The sequence below is a fragment of the Bidens hawaiensis genome, unplaced genomic scaffold (genome assembly GCF_021521415.1).
Source record: "Bidens hawaiensis isolate Kalapana, Puna unplaced genomic scaffold, B.hawaiensis_p1.1 tig00004748_1, whole genome shotgun sequence".
Taxonomy (NCBI): Eukaryota; Viridiplantae; Streptophyta; class Magnoliopsida; order Asterales; family Asteraceae; genus Bidens; species Bidens hawaiensis.
The window spans coordinates 1,740,736-1,762,107 of NW_027491294.1; the positions used below are offsets into that span (position 1 = coordinate 1,740,736).

Sequence of the window (21,372 nt, forward strand, 5' to 3'; positions counted from 1 at the left end):
GTTCCTGATGAACACCTAAGATCATAAAAACATCACTATCAGATTTATAAGCAAGAGGATATAGAACAGAAGTGCTAATTGTTGATTTTACTTACCAAATGAATCTCTTGACTAATTAACAACGGATCGATGCCGCTACTATCTTAAAGACCTCCTACTCAAGAACTTGAACTTTTGTGTGATCATAGAGATCCAAATGTGAAACATTCGCAAAATTGCGGATGAAAATTATGATCTCTGAAAAATGGAATGCCGTTGTCATATGACACGTATGGCCTCCTACGGTCCATATGATGTTACATTCAAATGCCCTTTCCCCCCTATTTATCCCTCTTTATTAACCTCTTATATCATCCATAAATACATTTCAAATTTATGATAAACTTCCATAATTTAAACTACATTCCAAAGAACATGGTGTTACAAATTAAGGCTTATGGTCGTGTATATATGTAACCGATATTACCAAAACTCATCTGACACACAACTCCATATCATACGATATTACAAACTTGTTCCCCCATGGTTGCATATTAATGAGCACTAAAGTTTTTAATCTAAGTTTTGCGGCCTCTGGTTCCGCCTCCTTGACAGTGGTTAAAACATCCATATCTAAGTGTTGTGCCCTTTCGCAAACTCCAGGATCGCATTTTTGTAAACAGAATGTAATAAAAATAAACATTATTAATATAGAAAGTACACCCAACGACAATCTAATAAATATTTGAAAATATATCATGTAACTGATATAATTAAAAGAAGAAAGTCATCCTTAGTTCTTTATATAAATATACTATGTGATTGAAAAATATAATATCTTTCTTGCCCACTATACACAATGTGAAAGCCATATTTATTATTCAAACACAAATATTCCCGTCTCTCATCCTTATAAATACTAAACACTCACTTCTTCTTATTCACTCCAATTCAAATATATATTTGCATAACAACATGGCCATAGCAAATGTTAAAGCAGTTGCAATAGCAATTGGGTTCATCTTTTTGAACTTTGCTGGCCAATGCTATGGTTATTACGGTTATGGAGGGCTTCAGTATGGGTTCTACAATGGAAAGTGTCGAGCTTCAGATGTTGAAACAATTGTAAGAAACACAGTGTACTCCAAGTTCCTCAAAGACAGAACGATCGCTCCTGCTCTAATTCGAATGCAGTTTCATGATTGCTTTGTTAATGTAAGTTTCTTCCATTTGCAATTTTTCATGCATGCAAATTAATCGGTTTTGTAAAACCATAACTAATCCTTCTTACTTCCATGAATTCGAAGGGGTGTGATGCGTGACTAGATGGGCCAAACTCTGAGAAAACCGCACCTCCGAACTTAAGTGTTAGAGGTTATGATGTCATTGATGCTGCAAAATCTGCTGTTGAGAGGGTGTGCCCGGGAGTGGTTTCTTGTGCTGATATTATTGTTATGGCTACAAGAGATGTTGTTTCATTTGTAAGCTGCCGTTTTAAATGTATTAATTTGATCTTATTAGAAGTGTAGAGTTTACAATATTTTAAGTTTTTAACACATATGATTAATGCAGAGTGGTGGAGGCAGATACAGTGTCCAAACAGGAAGAAGGGATGGACTTGTGTCCCTTGCGCAAAACACAAGAACTCTCCCACCTCCGACTGCATCAGTATCGAGTGTGATTAAAACTTTTGCCCAAAAAGGACTCAGTGCCACGGACATGGTCTATCTTCTAGGTAATTCACCATATCAAACCTTTTCTTCTATACAACTTATTGCTAGAGGTATAACGATGGACATGTAGGCTATTTTTATAACTCGACAAAACAAGTCGAGTGAAAATGAACTAGACTATTTTTACACATCTTGATCGGGTTTAAGTTATGATCACTCAAAAACATACTACATGAGTAAATGCCTTTCTATATCAAAATCCAATATTATTATACGACTCATTCTTTTCAGGAACACTTGTATGTTAAAAACTACGATAGCCACATATATAAAACACTAGTATCGGGTGCTTTGTTAAAATACAACTTCATTATGCGGTTAGCACAGTTATCAACACTTTTTTTGGTTTGGATTTGAATGTATCCCTATTATTATAACAATAACATAACATGAGGAAGAAGCACTAATTGACCCCGGGCAGATTACGAATAATCTGGGGGTTAAATAGATGTTTCCCACGAGGGGTTAGATCCGGCAAAGATGGTTCTTCTGATAACCTGCAAAACAGACACCGTGAGCTCGTCACTGAGAAGGGGGGGTACCTCCTTGTGACCACCCTCCGGCGTGAGAATCAGACTAGATTGCTCTTGAATATAAGTGTATATTAAGAGATTGCTAGAGCAGATATCAGGTATAAAATATAAGATACAAGATAAGATGAGATGATCATACCATTTGGGGTATTTATAGCCGAATGTAGGTTTCCAAGAGGGTATAGCCGGCTGAATAGTATTCCTGTTCTACCAACTGTGGCCTACGCACGTGCCATGCTGGTAGTTGGTGGGTAGGCAGCGGCTGACAGTGACCAGGCCTGCTGTGTACTATTCATTTTCCACCAACTGCAGGCTATGCACGTGGTATGATAGGAGTTGGTGAGTAGGCAACGGCTAATAGTGACATACAGTACAAGAGCATGCTGCTCGCCATACTGTTGTCAATATGCTGTCGTATCTCTGGTCAGATCTTTTGCCCATACCTCGTCAGGTACAGTACAAAAGATCCTCCAGTATCGTACGGACTGGCTCATTTGGGCGGGAGTATTCCCCCTCCCGCCTTTGTGCGGGATTGTACCCGGCTTTGCTCATTCCTTCAGGTGACTACTGAATTATTTTGAGAGCTAAGTGCCTTGTGCGTGTAGCCTTGCTGCGCGGGTGGTAATGATGATGGCTTGTATCCGCAGCTGCGGGAACAGGCGGAGTACTTCGCCATTGGGAGGCATTTCCTGCGGGAACAGCTTGCGTACTGCGCGTAAGGACGTCACGTCTCTGAGCATGGTGGGTCCTGCGGATCCAGTTGGTTTCTGCGCAGACGTCTCTCTTCAAGGTGAGTCATGCGGGTCCAACTGGGCTCTGCTGGGACCTACCTCTTCAAGTCCCCCCAGTCCAATGTTTTTCTCATGAATGTTTAATAAGTGAGGTGAACTTTTGGACTTAAGCAAAGGGTTTTTGAAAAGGGTTTAGTTTTAAGGTTTTCCATGGGGATTCTTCCCGCGGAAGTCATAATGTCACTTGCAGAAATTCCCGACTTTCCTGCTTGATCTTTGGGTATGATGCGGGTAGGTCTGTAACCTCCTCGCAAGTCAGGAGCGTTGAGTCCCACTTGTGTGGATTCTCCATGAGGTTTTGGTAGTTTTGAACATAGTGATCAATTATGTTAAAACCACCAATTCCATCTTGGAGTTTCAAACAATATAGTTCTCGACGTTCCCGCTATGCGGGGATGTTATTCCCGTTTCCGCAAGCATGGCCCAGAAGATCCTTCTTGGTTTCAATTCCCTGCGGAGCGCTAGGTATGTGAAGGGTTTTGCCTTGACACTGTACCCGCACTCGTCTTACGGTTACTTTACTTCCAAAGTGTTCCTAGCGTCAATTCCCTGCGGGTGCTAAGTATGTGAAGGGTTTTGCCTTAACACTGTACCCGCACCCGTCTTATGGTTACTTGGTTGCCGAGGTATTCTTGGCTTCAATTCCCTGCAGGTGCTAAGTATGTGAAGGGTTTTGCCTTAACACTGTACTCGCACCTGTCTTATAGTTACTTGGTTGCCAAGGTAAGGGGTATTTTCCCGCTTACTTTTGAATCTTTTTGAAATTTTGAAATTCGAAGAGTTGGTGAAAGGATAAGAACAGTCCAAACTGTTGAAACGTCGTCCGACGGTTTCTTCTGACTGTGTCAGGACGTGCAGGAAGTTATGGCGACGTGACAGTACATGGTCATTCCAGACGCTTTTTCAGACGCGTGGGCGCGATTTTTCGGGCGCGTGGCCGCGAAATTAATGGCACGCGTCCTTTCAACAGCTGTTGCCAGCTTGCACTTTGCCACGTGTCATAGTTTCATTGCACCTGCGATTTCTCTCTCTTCCACATTAAATTCATCGCATTAATTGCGATGAGTATATAAAGGAGGAGAGGGTCTCTTGTAATTCACACTTTCACTCTTCTCTTCTTGTAAACGATTTCCGGCGAATACTTTCTGCCAAGCATTCTCCTGAAATCACTCTTCTTTACCTCCAAACCATGTCTTCTACTTACGATTTTGAAGCTGCTGCCGAAGAATCTGACGTGCACATCGAGATCCCGACGTCTACGTCTGATAGAGACGATAAGAGCACTGCTGGCGAATGCCAGTGTGCTCTTCCGGCCGACCTCTATCGGTACGTCGTCCGGAAGTTCATGCTCGAGTCATTCGAGCCTGAGTTTCCGGAGCCACACCAGACGGTGTACGATGCCCCCAAGGGCAAGATAGGGGTGTACGCTGCATTCTTCGTTTATAGGAATCTCAGGTTCCCATTGACGAAGTTTGTATACCGTGTCTTGGAGAGGCACGGCGTGCATCTGACGGAGGTACACCCGATGGCGATCGCCAAGATCCGCCACTTTGAGTGGGTGTGCCTCATTCTGGGCGTGGAGCCCCATGTTGACCGGTTGATGACCTTCTATTCTTAGAGGTGCATCCAGGGGTGGTACACCTTGGTCAATCGGATCAAGGGGTTGAAGATCTGCGCTACCGAGCGCAGTCTTCGGTCGTGGAAGCGTGAGTTTTTTTATATCTCCGCTCGCGTCACCCCCCTTGCGATGACCTTTAAGAATGGGAGAGCACTCCCCGCCCTTCACGCCCTCAACTACCAGGAGGCGGAGTGGTTCGCCAAGATCTCCCGGGTCCAGACTCCGGTATACCGCTTTGCGGAGTCTAGGATGGTGATGCTTGGGATGAGCCGGGTGTGGAAGGAGGCGTCACAGGTTCCCATCGTCCTCGAATACGGTTTGAACTCTGTCCCTTACGGTATGCTCTGTCTTCTTTGTTTATATAGGTTTGTCTTCTAACTGTTTGTTTCTTTTATTTCAGAGGGGAACGACTTGCAGTCACTCCTGCATCCGCGGGAGGCTGATAGTCCCGCTCGGATGGGTACTCGTGCTCTATATGAGAACGAGTTGCCCATCCTTGAACAGACGGCGGATCGGTTCGTGGAGGTCTACCCGCCAGGCCACGAGATCCTGAGCGCCAGGCGGCCAGGTAAGGAGTTATTCAACCCTCGACCCCTCAATGCTGAAACCTCTGCTGGAATTCCTCTAATCTTGTGTTCTGATGAGGAATCTGCAGATGGTCCTCCGTTGGTGCGGAAGAAGAAGGCTGCCGGCGGGAAGGGGAAGGCGAAGGTTGCCTCCACTGCCGATCCGGTGCCTCGGTCTGATTCAGAGACCGAGAGCGTGGAGGTGGCGGGAAACCCTGGTGGTGATAAGACCACTGCTCCGGAGGCTAAGACGACCGTCACCTCCGAGCAGCCCAGGACAACGACGGTGAGCGACGTGAAGAGGCCGGCTCCATCGGGTTCGTCCCCGCCTGTTCGCACTTTTAGGCTCAAGAAAACCCGTAAGTACAAACTTTACTTTTTAACTTCATATCTTTCCGCCATTATACTTATATCTTCTTTGTGCAGGCGTGGATGCTACCGAATTCCAGGGTGGAGCGGGGAGGAGCACCTCCAGACCCATGACGGTAGGTTTGGTCAACCTACCTGAGGCGATGACCCAGGCGGCTGCGCCTGCTTCAGTTGTTGGTTCAGTTGCTCACCCAGTTGAGCCAACTGTTCCAACTGCGATGACATATCCGCCGGCTGTCAGTGCCATATTTACTGAATCTGTTACTGAGCCGGCGGTGACTATTCCTGCGGGTACTTCCGCAGCGGCGACCACGGTTGTGAGTTCACCTCCGGTTAGTTCACCTCCGTTGGTTTCTACCGCGGCGGCCTCCATGCCTCCTCCGACGTCGGCAGCTACGGCCGATCCTTCAGGTATGCTTGGGGCTTCTCGCTAACCTCTGCCTCCTTTCCATCTGCCTGACCTCTTGGATAGATTTCCCTTGGGTTCAGGTGATAGGTTCGGCGGCTATCGGCCTGTTGTCGACCCTACAGGTGCGTAGGGTTCTTTTGGCCTTTTTTTTTTTTTATATCATCTTTTCCTAACTGCTTTTTGTTTTTTGCAGTGTCGGATTCCAATGAAGTGTATGTTCCACGCTGGAACATCCGCCGAGGAACAACCCTTCGCACGCCTGTGGAGTGCGTGGAGTGGGCTCGTCACGCAGCTCCCAGTGGTGCGTTGGGGGAAGCATTGGCTAGCTACCAGGAGGGTAGGCTAACCAATGAGCTGCAGATTCTCCTGGCCCGGATGCAGCCGCGCGTCGAGCTGCTTTGTCGTGAAAACGACAAGTTAAAAGCAGCTCGCATCCAAGAAGTAGCTCAGGCGCGGGCTGTCCGGGAGGAGAACAAGAGGCTTACTGCAGTGGCTGCAGAAAAGGAGAAGGCCTTCAAGGCCCTAGAGGTTGAAGTTCAGGCCCGGCTCGAGGCCCGTTCCAAGGCTGCCCAAGCTGTTAACGAACAGCTTCGGCTGGCTAAGGAAACTGCACGGAACGCAACTGAGAGGGCCACCAAGGCTGAAGCTGTTGCTGAGCCTCTACGCCTCGAGAATGAGGAACTTCAAGCCAAACTAGAGGCGCTCCAACATGCTCATGATGCCTTGGCGATGGAAGACACCAAGAAGCTCCAAGAGATCTTGGACCAGAGGGGGGTGCTTGACCACACTGAGCGGAAGCTAAAGGGCGTTGAAGAGGCTGCGGCTAAAGAAGTGTTGCTTGCCAACCTCAACAAAAGTGAAGCCGAACGCGCCCGTAACCAAGCTCAAGCTGCCCTCCAGGAAGCTCTGGTTACCAAGGAATGGCTTCTTCGAGAAGCGTTGTCGCAGGTAAGCTTAGCTTCATAATGTCTTCACGCTTTTCTTTGTAAATAGAAAAGGTTTTGATACTTGTATTTTTTTTTTCTTGTAGGTTGTGCATCGAGTCTTGACGGACACATCATACGACGATGCCATGAGCGCAGCCCTCAACGCTTCTCATGAGGATGGGGAAAAGGCCGGCTTCCTGCTTGGTCTAGGGTTCGTTGAGAAAGGCATCCCGCCTTCCAACTTCCCTTTGTATGATGTGGATACTGAAGCTGTTTATGACCAAGCAGTGAACCAGTATGCCGCCTTCCCGCATCCGGTGGTGGAGAAGGTAAACGAAGTTGCTGCTGCTGATGATGGGCTAGCTATCCTTAAAGCTTTCCTTGAACCGCCACGCTCTACTGATGGTGCTGGTCCAAGTGGAAGTGGTCCTGAAGTTTGATCCTGAAGATCCCTTTCCACCATTAGAGTAGATTTTTATTTTTGTATAGCTTCTTTTGTATGCGGGTATGTACCCAGCAATCTTTGTAATATTTGAATTTCGATGGAATAAAGATTATTTGCCAATCCCTTGCCTTGTTTATTTCACGCATATTCTGATTTAACTTAGCAATTTCTTTAGTACTTAGATAAGTTAACTTTTCAACGTGGTAGATAATAAGTTAAAGTTTTGCGCCCTCTTTCATGATTGTGCGGATAGGACCGTCACTTGCACTTAGTAGGATGGCTAAACTTTACCTATATCTGACCTGCGTGGAAGTTTTCCTCATCTTTTCCTTTGAAATTTTCTAAGTGTTTAGAATAAGTTAACCTTTGAACGTGGTAGATAATAGGTTGAAGTTTTGCTTTCTCGTTCGTGATTGTGCGAGTAAGACCGTCACTTGCACTTAGTAGGATAGCTAAACTTTACCTATATCTGACCTGCGTGGAAGTTTTCCTCATCTTTTCCTTTGAAATTTTCTAAGTGTTTAGAATAAGTTAACCTTTGAACGTGGTAGATAATAGGTTGAAGTTTTGCTTCCTCGTTCGTGATTGTGCGGGTAAGACCGTCACTTGCACTTAGTAGGATGGCTAAACTTTACCTATATCTGACCTGCGTGGAAGTTTTCCTCATCCTTCTGTTAGAAGTTTTCTAAGTATTTTGAATAAGTTAACCGTTCGACGCGCGGTTGTCAATAGGTTAGTTCGGTTTCCTCTATCATGATTTGTGCAGTTAGGACCGGCACTTTCATTTAGTGGGATGATCAAAGTTTACCTATGACTGACCTGCGCGAAGGTTTGCCGTTTTTTGGGTTTATGCGGGTTTTGCCGCCTTCCCCACGCAACGACTTTCCACGTAATTATGCGGTGAATACCGGCATATCAGTGTTGAATAAATTAACCGTTCAACGCGCGGTTGTCAATAGGTTAGTTCGGTTTCCTCTATCATGATTTGTGCGGTTAGGACCGGCACTTTCATTTAGTGGGATGACTGAACTTTACCTTTAACTGACCTGCGTGAAGGTTTGCCTTTTTTGGGTTTATGCGGGTTTTGCCGCCTTCCCCACGCAACGACTTTCTTTCACACTTATGTATGCGGTGAAGACCGGCATATCCGTGTGGAAAGTTCATAAGTATAAATGTAAAATCATCAGCGTCGATGTTCTAAGGAGAATCATTTCCATTAGAAGTGGCTCTGGGCCTTTTCTTTACAAATTTGGAATTGATCTACATGCAAACTGTGTAATTGAGCTCCCTTCCATGTTGTTGGGATGGGAGTGCCATCGTGCCGATATGCACCCGGTTCGGGATCTCGTTGTTCACGCAGTATGTAGTCTCCAACATTGAAGCTGCAATTTTATTCGTGTTTTCCCCAACTGGGGTTCTACACACGTCAGCCTGCTCAGCGTTCGTTACGCCACGAGGTGCGCGAGCGTCCCATCTCTGACAAATGCTTCGACGATGTCCTTTACGTCTATGCATTCTTCAGTGTTGTGGCCTTTTGTCCTGTGAAAGTCACAGTATTTGCTCCGATCAGCATTGTGACGATGTCGGATTATTGGAGCCTTTGGCCATGGGATCTCCTCAGTGGCGAATATCTCGGTGTCGCTTTTGGTGAGTGGCGTCCATCTGGAGTTCTGGTTCGACTGTACGTTATCCCTTCCGCCTAACCGATGTTGCAAGCCGGATGAGGTGTCAAAGTTTACCCTTGACTGCCAAATGCCTAGCTTCCGCTTTTTGTTTAGTCGAGCGGTAAGGACGTTGTCTTCTCTTATTTTCTGGGTGTAGAGGTTTGTGCTCTGGGGGAGATCTCTACCCAGTTGCTTCTCCGTTTCCGCAAAGCGTTTAGCTGCTGTCATGATGGCATCCCATGTGGATGGCATGCCATCTCTACCCGTTAAGGTGCGGATGAGCTCTGGGTCGTTCGCGCCCTGGATGAAAGCAGCGCGAACAAGATCTTCGCTAATATTACCCAGACTTAGATTCTTTGAGTTGAAGCGAGTGATGAAGTCTGGCGAAGATTCATCTTCCTCTCGAATGCAATTGAGGATTGTCCATTGCTCCTCGGTATACTTTCTTTGTTGGCTGAAGTGTTGGCTAAATTTCTGCTGGAAGTCTTCCCAATCGTAGATGTGGTGGACCGGTAGACGATCGAACCACGCTCTAGCTGCCCCAACAAGCGTCATTTGGAACATGTAACACCACGTAGGTTCCGTCCAACTACTGACGGTTGCCCCCGCTATGAACCTGTTCAAATGATCGTCTGGATCAGATATACCATCGTAAGTGCCGATGTTGGACATCTGTTTCGCACTTTTCGGGATGATTGCTTCCGCAATGTCCCTTGCAAATTTGGACGTTCCTGCCTTTGCAGCAGTTGGTGTAAATGTTTTGGAGAAGTCACGTGGGTTTCCACCCGCGTTTTTTGGTTTGAAGGTTTCTCCAAAACGCCTTCTCGGTTGGGAGTCCGTTTCCTTACGCTTCCCTTTCGCCCTACGACGAGGGTTTGCGTCACTATCGGATTCCTCCGAATCATTGTCCAAGTACTCTCCGAATTCCTCAGGCTGTTGGAGTGAACGTAAGCGTTCATCCAACTCAGCTTGGAATTCTTTTTGACGTGCTTCCGCCCACGCTTTAACTTCATCGAGTGTTTGGCGGGGGAGCCTCGTTCGTTGTCTCTCTAACTGGGTATCGGTGAATCCCAGTGGGCGATTATTTACTGCACTTGCCCCAGCTTGGGTAACTGGGGTAGTGTTCGTAAAATTTACTGCACTTGCCCCGGCTTGGGTAACCGGGGTAGTGTTCGTAAAAACTGTGTAGTCGCCGGTATTCCCCCCAGTAGCTGGGGTTGTGGTTACCGGAGTTTCTTTAACCATCTTTCCAGAAGTTTGAAAAAACTGAAAAGAAATGAAGTTCTAACTTTTATTACACGGATGGCGCCAATGAAGAAACACTAATTGACCCAGGGCAGATTACGAATAATCTGGGGGTTAAATAGATGTTTCCCACGAGGGGTTAGATCCGGCAAAGATGGTTCTTCTGATAACCTGCAAAACAGACACCGTGAGCTCGTCACTGAGAATGGGGGGGGTACCTCCTTGTGACCACCCTCCGGCGTGAGAATCAGACTAGATTGCTCTTGAATATAAGTGTATATTAAGAGATTGCTAGAGCAGATATCATGTATAAAATATAAGATACAAGATAAGATGAGATGATCATACCATTTGGGGTATTTATAGCTGAAGGTAGGTTTCCAAGAGGGTATAGCCGGCTGAATAGTATTCCTGTTCTACCAACTGTGGCCTACGCACGTGCCATGCTGGTAGTTGGTGGGTAGGCAGCGGCTGACAGTGACCAGACCTGCTGTGTACTATTCCTTTTCCACCAACTGCAGGCTATGCACGTGGTATGACAGGAGTTGGTGAGTAGGCAGCGGCTAATAGTGACATACAGTAAAAGAGCATGCTGCTCGCCATACTGTTGTCAATGAGCTGTCGTATCTCTGGTCAGATCTTTTGCCCATACATCGTCAGGTACAGTACAAAAGATCCTCCAGTATCGTACGGACTGGCTCATTTGGGCGGGAGTATTCCCCCTCCCGCCTTTGTGCGGGATTGTTCCCGGCTTTGCTCATTCCTTCAGGTGACTACTGAATTATTTTGAGAGCTAAGTGCCTTGTGCGTGTAGCCTTGCTGCGCGGGTGGCAATGAAGATGGCTTGTATCCGCAGCTGCGGGAACAGGCGGAGTACTTCGCCATTGGGAGGCATTTCCTGTGGGAACAGCTTGCGTACTGCGCGTAAGGACGTCACGTCTCTGAGCATGGTGGGTCCTGCGGATCCAGTTGGTTTCTGCGCAGACGTCTCTCTTCAAGGTGAGTCCTGCGGGTCCAACTGGGCTTTGCTGGGACCTACCTCTTCACATGTTTAATAAAATGATAAACGAATCCTTCAAAATAAACATAGTAATTTCTATTAGTTTACATGATCCAGTCTTACCTAATATTTTTTAAGAGAAAAACTCATTTGAATTCGATAAGGAAATGATTTGGAATTCTTTTACAATAAATTTGCTTAATTTTTTTCTAAATATTTGTTTGTATAGGTGGTCACACAATCGGTGTTGCTCATTGTTCTTTAATTAAAGATCGTCTTTACAACTTTAAGAACACCGGAAAACCAGACCCCGCCAGGGATTTAGCGTCATTAAGCTCGTTGAGGCGCACTTGTGCTTAGAATGCAACTGTTGATCGCACTGCAAACTTGGATCAAAATCCTTTTAGCTCTGCAGTTGTTGACAAATCTTTCTACAGTCAGATTATGTTGCATAGGGGAGTTCTTAAATTCGATCAAGACTTGGCGTTGGACAGTTTAACCAAGTCCACGGTTGCAGCCATAGCTCGTTCTTCTGATTTCACCACAAAGTTTGGTCAAGCCATGGTTAAGATGGGTGCCATCCAAGTTCTCACAGGAAAACAAGGAGAGATAAGGAAATCATGCCGAGCAGTTAACCCGCTAACTTTGACTTCTTTAATTAATTGATTTAAAAGAAACAGCAATTTGGTTTCGTTGTTATCTGATGGTGTGAATTTTTGTGGTTGACATATTTTTAATAATTTATATTTTGGTTTGTTTCCAGTAATGTGTTTTTGCAACTTTTGCAAAGGTTTTAATTAATGAGAAGATTTTTGGAATATGTTATTAGTGTTACTTAGACTCTTTATTTAAGTGTGTTTTGTATATTGATACTTGTAATTAGTGATATACATAATTGTGTTCTGGGTCTGGTGTCCCTCTTCCCGTTTTTGTCAAAACTTCGTTAATGTAAATATTTAATATCTACTTAGAGATTTGATCGAGTCCGATGCTAATTCTGATTTTTTTGATCGAGTTTTTTTACTAGAATGATGATTATAGAAATATTAATTATCAAAATGGGGTGTTTTAATCAGGGAGCGTGTGTAGGGCCGTTGGGGGTGGGCAACCAATAAATAAAAGAATAAATAGCATAGATTAGTTAAAAACAAATAAATAAAAACTTATTTTGATAAATAAGTTTGAAAACCCCCAAATTTAGTGAATAATTTTTCGAAAATCACCATTTTAGTTAAAAAAAAACCACTATTTTTTATTCGTCAGTTGCAATAAACATCATTTTTTCAATAATTCATAATGGTAAAGCGATAAAAACACCACTTTTCAATAATTCATAATTCATAATGGTAAAGCGAAAATCTCTATATAGTTGACCATATATGATATATCTACAACTCAAGACTCATTAACAATTTTCATGAGTGTATACTAATATTCTAACAACAAATACATTTATGTCCGCGCACGTGTTCAACTTTTTGACAATTTACATGTTAGGTAAGTTAAATCATCGCAATAGCTTACTTTTTCTTACAACGAATATTCTTTTTACAAGTTGGCCCATTAATTAATTTATTATTTAAAAATAATATATTCTCACTCACGTCCCATTTATACTCCAAGTCTACCTCGAAACATGACAATATGCCTTATCTCTTTCCATTTATATGCATTATAGACCATTTCAAATATTATATACATGATATTATAACCACGGTACGGTCAGCACTACCACATATATTTAATTATTTAAGGCAAAATCAACACCAACTTCTTTTATCACTTATTTATGGTCTTAATTTCATTATCCACTATATTTTCCATTTCATAGTACGGACAGAACCTAGATAGCTACATGTGTAATTGGAAGAGCTCATAATATGTTTGTAGGATTAATGTTTCTTGAAGACGACGTCGCATGACCCCTACTCCCTTCGGGTCTGACCATCTCTGTTGGCCCTATCCCGAAAGGACTCCTATCGAAAGCTCGTGTTGTTCCGGATACCACATAAACTCTGCATAAGCTCAACTCGTGTCGTAGCTACAAAAAGTAATTTGTGAACTATTTTAGTTAAACTCATTTATTTCAGTTTTCTCATTATTATAAGCTTTCAGCCAACTTTTGGATAAATACATGTTACTTTGTGTTAAGTGAAATAATATTTTCATGGATTTAATTAAAATTAATGAACACATGTAGCACCTTTCTAACGGGGATACCGTTGGTACCATCAACCTCTTCTTTAATGGCTCGGTATTCGTTCATTTTCCATTCGGTTTTCTTCACTCTACGCGACTTCCCTTCATAAAACACCATCGTTTTCTTCACCCCGATCACTTTGTTATCTGACGAGTAGACATACGTAGGCGAACCAGTCGCTTTCCAGTAGCCAGAGGCTGTGGCCCGGCTAGGCCGTCTTCCTTGCTCTTCCCTTTCCTGTCTCGGCACAAAAAAGAACCATTGCTCGGTGTCCCGTCTGCATAACTCTCCAGCTAACCCTACACACAAACTTGTTAGAACGTATTTGGACCCACAAGATTTATCAGGTTAATTAGGGTTTCCTAGTTAACCTGATAAGCGTATGTGGGCCCTGATTGTACGTTCCAATATAAAGTGGTATTAAGAATTCAATATTGCCATTGAATCTTACTTGGAAGTTGACAAGGATTGTGTTCATAGACATTGACGTCCGGGATCACGTGATGGATATCACGTGTCCTGTGATTTTGGAGCTTGTTTGAAAGGTAGAACAAGATGAGTTCTTCTTCGGTTGGGCAGAATCGGTAGATGAGTGAGTTTAGGTGTGGATCTTGTTCCGCTTCCGCCATTGTTGGTGTTAGTGAATTAATCTTAAAAGTGCATGTGTATTTATATAGCGTTGTTGAAAGAGATGGTTGCCGAGTGAAATTGGAAAAATGGGACAAAGACAGAAGGTCTTGAACAAGTCATGACTAGACCTTCATGCTACCATGTCCACTACTTTGCCTTGTTTTATTGAACTAGTCAGCCTTTTTAGTTTTTATTTAGTTCCTTTTTAGTGATTTATAGAACTAGCCCCTCAAGATTTTCTTTCACAATTTAAGCCCAAGTAGTACTCACGTCATAAGCGTATACTAGATTACATTTACTAAGTTATGTGTCCACCGTGTCAGTTTCATTAGGTAAAACGGTTAGGGGGAACGGGTGCTTCTCTAAAGTACCCGGCCTAGACTACCCTACAACTCCACCAATCCTACCATATCATTTTATTCTTATTCATCAACTATGATGAACTACCTAAGAACTCCCATCTTTAGGGTGGACGGAGCTCGTGCCCCCATGGGATGAGTGCGGTGCCGCCTTGGTCATGACAGTAACGCCACCTTATGGGCACCGGTACCGAGCAAAAAGCATCCCGCATGGCATGGCTATTTTAATGATACCGAAGCCCAACAAGTATATATATACACCAATTAACGGTAATATTACAGTTTCAAAAAAGTTTTAAAATAATAATTTAAACCTATAATAAATCAACCAATTTATGCAATTTTTTCATACGAAAAAACTCTACTCATCTTCTTAAAAAATCTCTACCCATTTTCTCAAATGGATCATTTTTGTATTTCATTGTCTAGCTCAGAATCCGGAGCGATGATGATGGTGGTTAAAATGTCGTGAAATTTCTTGGTCTAGTCGCACAAACGGCAAGTCGTCGTCCAAAAGAAACACGAGTTGCGGTAAAGAAAGATCGCAAAGCAGCACACGAACGACTAATGGAAGATTCTTTCGCTGAAGTTTCCAAATTCAACACAAATTATTTTTTAGGCGCAACTATCAAATGTCGTGGGACCTATCTTTACGAATTTTTGCCTGTTTATATGCAAATTTTGAGCGTTTTCAACAACGTTATGATGGTAGATTTAAAAGGGGGTTTTCGACAATTCAAAAATGTACAACCGCAATTTGCCAGCTAACATATGGGACTTTTGTCGATGCATACAATGTGGTACTAGCTACGTCTAACATAATAATAAGTGACAATTTACAAAAAAAAATTGCAACAATATTATTTAATTTATGGGATAAAATATTTGCTTAGAACAACTAGTTATGATATAAAACTTTTATACGATGCTTAATCATGAACGAATATCTTTATGAGGATTATAGGAAGCATCAAACACATTGGCATTGCCAGAATTGTCCAACTTGTCCAACTGAGTGGTGAGGCCAATTCATGCGAGAATATCACCGGTGCCCAACGATAGCACTTGAAGCGATTGCCTCGCAAAATTAATGAATATGGCATGCATTTATTGTTCACGCCGGGTCGAATAATGATCTAAACCTCCTATACCAGTCACCGTTATTCAATGAATAAATGTGTGGGACGACACCCAGGTGTCTGGTTGACGTGAAAGGAAATCCTTTTGAGTTTGGTTAACTACTATCTTGCATATGATATATATCCCACTTGGGCGTTGTTTGTAAAAACACAACATTTTCCCGTGGATAGAAAATAAAAGTTTGTAGAAGCACTGACAAGAAAAGATGTTGAAAGGGCTTTTGGTGTTTTGAAGCAAAATGCGGAATAATTCGATTGCCAGCACGACAAATGCATCCTAGAAAAATAAGAAAGATCATTTACGCTTGCATCATTCTACAAAATATGATCATATAGAGTGCGGACAAGACTGATGAAGATTTCAATAGTTAACTACGGGCATGTTTGGAATTGAGTTTGAAAAATGCTTATTGGCTTATGTGCTATTTCAAAAAACCATTTTGAAAAGCCATGATTTTTGGCTTTTAGAAAACTGTTTTTTAACCCTTTCAAAAAGCTAAAATAAGAAAGTTTTTTATGATTGCCAAACACATTTCAACGCTGTGACTTTTTGAAAATGCCAATAAACATTTTCCAAACTCAATCTCAAACATACTCTACATAAACAAGAAATGCATATGGCTTTGCAATTTAATCTTATCAAGCATATATATAATACCGACTTACAACAATATTAAGAGTTAAATATTTTTTATTTAATGTTACTTTCACTTTATTATTAGTTTTTTTTAAATAACTTTGGTCGTTACCTTCTATTTTTTTGCTACCGTTTTAATTAATGAAATATTATTTTATTTAAAATTTTGTCATTTTCTATTTTATAACTATACAGTTAATTTAGTTTTTTCAAAAAAATAGAAAAATATAAAATGGTTGAATTATGGATTGAGATGAATAATAAGTATTTCCATGATCAAATGAAGGTTACGAATAAAATGACCTGACAATAAAGTGAGGGAGAGAGATTGTGAATGATGATGAATGACGAGAAGGGTGCTTCATCCGCAGCTCCACCTTTATTGGTGTCACACATCTTTCAAGTACCTTAAACCATTCTTTATGTAAATAATTGTTTCATATATATGATATATATATATATAGGGGTGAGTTATTGTACAATAATGACTTATCGTACATTACGTATGCGACACTGCTGGTCATCGATTTCAATTTCACGCGGGTGGCAATTTGGTAAATAACCCAAACAGTAGTTCGCGATCAAATTCATCGAGTTAAAATCGATTCCGATCCAAATTCAGAACTCCTTAATCTATCTCATCCAATTTCTAAACTCTAATAACAACTTACAGTATGAAATCTCAAAAGTTAAAACCCAAAATTGAAAAGAACGTCACTGAACATTAAAATCTTCAAATTGATCAAAATTTGATGATTTAATCAATCGAATTGATGTGTAAGAGGCTTTAGAATCATCAATTGATTATGAAAATACAGATTAACACACTTAATTGAGCTCTGATTAGGGTTCATGTTTAAACGTTCTGCTCAAAGTTTAAACGTTCTGACCAAAATAAACACCAAAATGATGATTTAATTAATCGAATTGATGTGTAGAAGCATTTAGATTCATCATTCAATTATGGAATTGCAGAAATAACTCACTCAATCGAGCTCTGATTAGGGTTCAAAATATTATGTTTAAATGTTCTGAAACAAAACTGAATACCTTTAAACGTTCTGACGAAAAAAGAACATCTTTAAACGTTCTAATACATTCAACGAAGTTCTGGGTGTTAAAAAAACGAACATCTTTAAACATTCTAATACGTTCTAAGAAGTTCAAGTTGTTTAATAAAGTTTAGAAGTTCTAATAAAGTTTAGAAGTTCTAAGAAATTCTGGGTGTTCAAACTGGTAAAGTTTAGAAGTTCTAAAAAGTTCTGGGTGTTCAAAACTGATAAAGTTTTGAAGTTCTAAGAAGTTCTGGGTGTTCATAACTTCTAAAACTAACTAAAAAAAAATTAAACACCTGTAAACATGAAATTGAACATTGAAATCACTTCATATAATCTCATAATCATCAAACAATCATCAATCGACCATTAATTTGATCATTGATTCGATCATATGAACAAAATATGGAACGCCTGCAACTGGGTGTCACACCCCGACCAAAGGCGGATTATACATCGGGGCGCCACATATTGTTTCATTACCCGTGACACTATTGGGTGTCAATATTTATTAATACACATTTATCGCCGCGCGCAGCGCAACACAAGATAACATAAATCAACAAAAATCATTATATAATAAAGCAAAGTATTCGATCAACATATACTTGTCTTGATACATTTTAATCTAGGTCCAAAATAAAAGAAAACTTCCTACGTGTCCACAAGCTCCAAAACAGCTACTGCAAACCTGAACATGTGTTAAAATAAACGTCAAACACTTGCGTGTTGGTGAGAAATCAAGTTTAATGCAATACAGTAAATCTGCGCGCAACACGTGTATGTCTAGAGTTTAGCAAGGGTGTAATCAGATTGTGATCAAGCCTAAGATAGATCATAGCTCATAGTTCAATCCGTGCTCCCAATTGAGCACAAAAACGAGAAAACATCAGTGCAAGTGTAAACAAAGAAAAACCGTAAACGATAGGTCTCCCGTGTTCATCCAATGGTACCATGAAAACTTCGGAATAGGCCGAACAAAGCGGTTAATGATACACACATACAAATAACAGCCAAGTAAACATCCTCAACACATGGGATACTGCGCGACTAAAGTTCATAAACAGTTTAAGACTCTAAGTTTGTATGAACACATGAACATCCCAAAACATTAAAAATAAAAAGGGATTAGGTACGAGATAACTCACATGATAAACGGTGCGATGAAGATAAATAAAGCAAGAACCAAACAAGCAAAGTTAACCTATAAATAAGATTATCGGTTTAACGATTGGTTTTAGTGTCTTGATTATAACTAACCATAGGTAATATGCATTGATTTACTTAAACAAATTATAAACATTTACTAACCGAGATCTGGGCAGAAAAGAAGAGAAAGAAAAACAGAGGCAAGGAGAGCTGGAGTTATGTTGACGGCTGTGCTGCGAGGATCTTCAGCAGGGAGAAGGAGAAGAGATTAAGTGTCTGCGTGTGAAATGTTAAAGAAAATGGCTGGGTATAAATAGGCAAACCCTAGGGAACATAATCCCGGAAAAAGGGGAAAATATCTCACCAAATCTAAGCAAAAGATATGGCAGCAGGAAAAGGGGAAAAAGCTGTCAGGTTACTGTTCACAGCACATGGGATATGTCAGGCAAACACTGTTTAAGATAAGGAAAAGAAGATCTCAAAAGATATTGTCAGTCACCTTTTTCTGTCAACCAATAGGATTGACGCGCATGCTGCGCCGAAAGTAACTTTTCAGACACAAAGCAAGTTAGGTCAACAGCCCAAAAGATAAGATATCACCAAAGGTAAACGGCTGGATAAATCAAGATAAAAGACACAAGACTTAGCGCGAGAAAGCTGAGTGCGCGAGCGCGAAGGCACACACAGAAGGCTGACACAGACAAACCTTAGCGCGCTGCGGGAAGAACCACAAATCCTTAGCGCGTCGCGGAACGAACTGAAATCCTTAGCGCGTCGCGGAACGAACTGAAATCCTTAGCGCGTCGCGGGAAGAACATAAATCCTTAGCGCGTCGCGGGAAGAATTACAATTCTTAGCGCGCTGCGAGAAGAACTACAAATTTACAGCGTGTCGCGGGAGGATCTACAATTCTTAGCGCGTAGCGCGGAGAAGTATCATTCTTAGCGCGCCGCGGGAAGAACTATAGTTCCTAGCGCGTAGCGCAGGAACAGTCAATCTTCACGCAGGCTTCCTTGTAAGGAGTTTAGTGCGTGGAGCTGCGCAGACATCCTTAGGCGGGAAGAGCCAAAGGACAAGCAAGGAGTTAAGAGAAAGGGGTTCAAGGCTCAAGGTTTAAACAAAGGGGGGGGGGGGAATGGCGACAAGAGAAAAGAAGGCGGGACGGCGGAAAGAAAAGAGAAGAAGAGGAAGGAGAGGCGGAAGAAACATTTTAAAAATATATATATACATAAAGATTTATTAAAGGTTAGATTTATAAAGATTATAATTAATTTTTAAATCATAAAAAGAATCGGATCAGAAAACGGGTATCTGGGTCGGGTCGGATTCGGGCAGATGTTACAGTCTCCCCTACTTTAAGAAATTTCGTCCCGAAATTTATCTCGAAGTAGGATGCGCAAAGAAAAGGTACGGGGATAAGGTCGATCAAAAAAAATCGTTTTCATTAAGGTTGAGCGTGCAATCCATGATTATAAGGTTTATTAAAATAGTTTCGCCATTAGCCAATTCAACAGAAGTTTTCCTTAAGTTAATGCGCGGTCGCGAGAGCTTCTGCTCAAACGCGCGAGAAATAAAACTTCTATCGGCACCAGTAACAAAAAGTATAGATGCATAATGCCCGTAAAAAAAAATGTACCATTAACTACGTCATTAATCGCTTGCGCTTGGTGCGCGGTTATATTAAAAGTTTGTCAGCGCGTCACTTGGTTCGAAATTTGGTTCACCGGATTCGCTTGCGTAATCTGTACTTGTAGCCTTGGGCACGCGTTCCGGAAATGACTGGGATCACCGCAGTTAAAGCACGATCTTGGTTGGGATTCTGGTATGTTGGTTGTGGGTTCTGCGGGTAGGTTGGTGGTGTTTGCACAATTGGGTTGGCGGGAGGGACTCTACAGTACTCAGCAGAGTGACCAGCGCGGCCACATTGGTTACATTGCCTACACGAGGCTTGAGTTGGGTGATGAAATTTACAGGTTGGGCAGAAGGGCTGATTTCCTGTGTAGGGTTTCTTAGTTGGACGGGGTAGGGAGTGCAGGATTAGTTAAGGCATAGTTATGGACTACAGGGGGAGTTGGGTAGGTAGACAGTGGGTTAGGCGCGTATACTGGAGGTTGGTAAAGGGGTTGCTGGACAACGAGTGGGTTAGTAAGCGCGTAAGCTTGATGATTGGTTTTGCGCCTTCGTTTATGGTTTGAGGGTTCTGGCTTGGTTTCTGTTGGTTCTGGGTCAGTCTTGGTGGGTTTGGTCCTTTCAGTTCCCCGCAGGAACAGGGTTCCTGCTCTGACATGGTTGTCGCTGAGCACAGCGGCCAACTCGATGGCGTCAGAGAGGGTTACTGGGTTTCTCGCCCATACAGAATCTTGAATTTCCATGGGAAGACCCCCAAGAAATTTTTCGATGGCTCGGCGGGGAAGGGGTAACAAGGTGAGGGACAAGCAAACTTAGTTCGTGGAAGCGCGTCGCGTACTCGCGCGCTTCGCCACTATACTGCTTCAAGTTCCAGAATTCCTCCTCAAGGCGCTTGACTTCGTTGGGAGGGCAGAATTCTCGCGTCAGAAGTTCCTTGAATTCCTCCCAGAGCATGCTAGAAGCAACCTCTGCGCCACGCGCATGAGCTACTCCGTTCCACCAAGTAAGCGCTCTAGATTCCAGGACACTTGAGGCGTATAAGGTTCGTTGGTTTGGAGGGCAATGGGTATGGAGAAAAGTGTTTTCAATTTTCTCGAGCCACTGGAGCATTATGGTGGCTCCTTCAAGTCCTTTGAATTTCGGAGGGTTACCCGCATTAAAGGATTTATATTGTAACCAGAGTGGTTGATATTGTTTTGGTTTAAGGCTTGGGCTATCGCGGCGGCCATTTCCTGGGAACGTTGCTGCCTACGTCTGCGCGCGGCTTCTCTCCTCTGATAACGAGCTGATAGTGGA

General features: G+C 42.5%; 2 protein-coding genes across 2 annotated transcripts; one reads left to right on the forward strand and one right to left on the reverse strand.

Annotated features, from left to right (window-relative positions):
• The first annotated feature begins 954 nt into the window (after positions 1-954).
• LOC143627956 (peroxidase 60-like) lies at positions 955-11,944 on the forward strand. Its single transcript, XM_077097656.1, has 5 exons — positions 955-1,198; positions 1,306-1,460; positions 1,552-1,714; positions 11,508-11,604; positions 11,716-11,944. The coding sequence occupies exons 1-5, from the start codon at positions 955-957 to the stop codon at positions 11,942-11,944; spliced, it is 888 nt and encodes a 295-aa protein (XP_076953771.1).
• A 1,132-nt stretch (positions 11,945-13,076) lies between these two features.
• LOC143627935 (NAC domain-containing protein 90-like) lies at positions 13,077-14,587 on the reverse strand. Its single transcript, XM_077097643.1, has 3 exons — positions 13,930-14,587; positions 13,482-13,777; positions 13,077-13,319 (listed from the first exon to the last, which is right to left on the reverse strand). Exons 1-3 carry the CDS (start codon positions 14,105-14,107, stop codon positions 13,152-13,154), a joined length of 642 nt encoding a protein of 213 aa, XP_076953758.1. The 5' UTR covers positions 14,108-14,587; the 3' UTR covers positions 13,077-13,151.
• Positions 14,588-21,372: the final 6,785 nt, after the last annotated feature.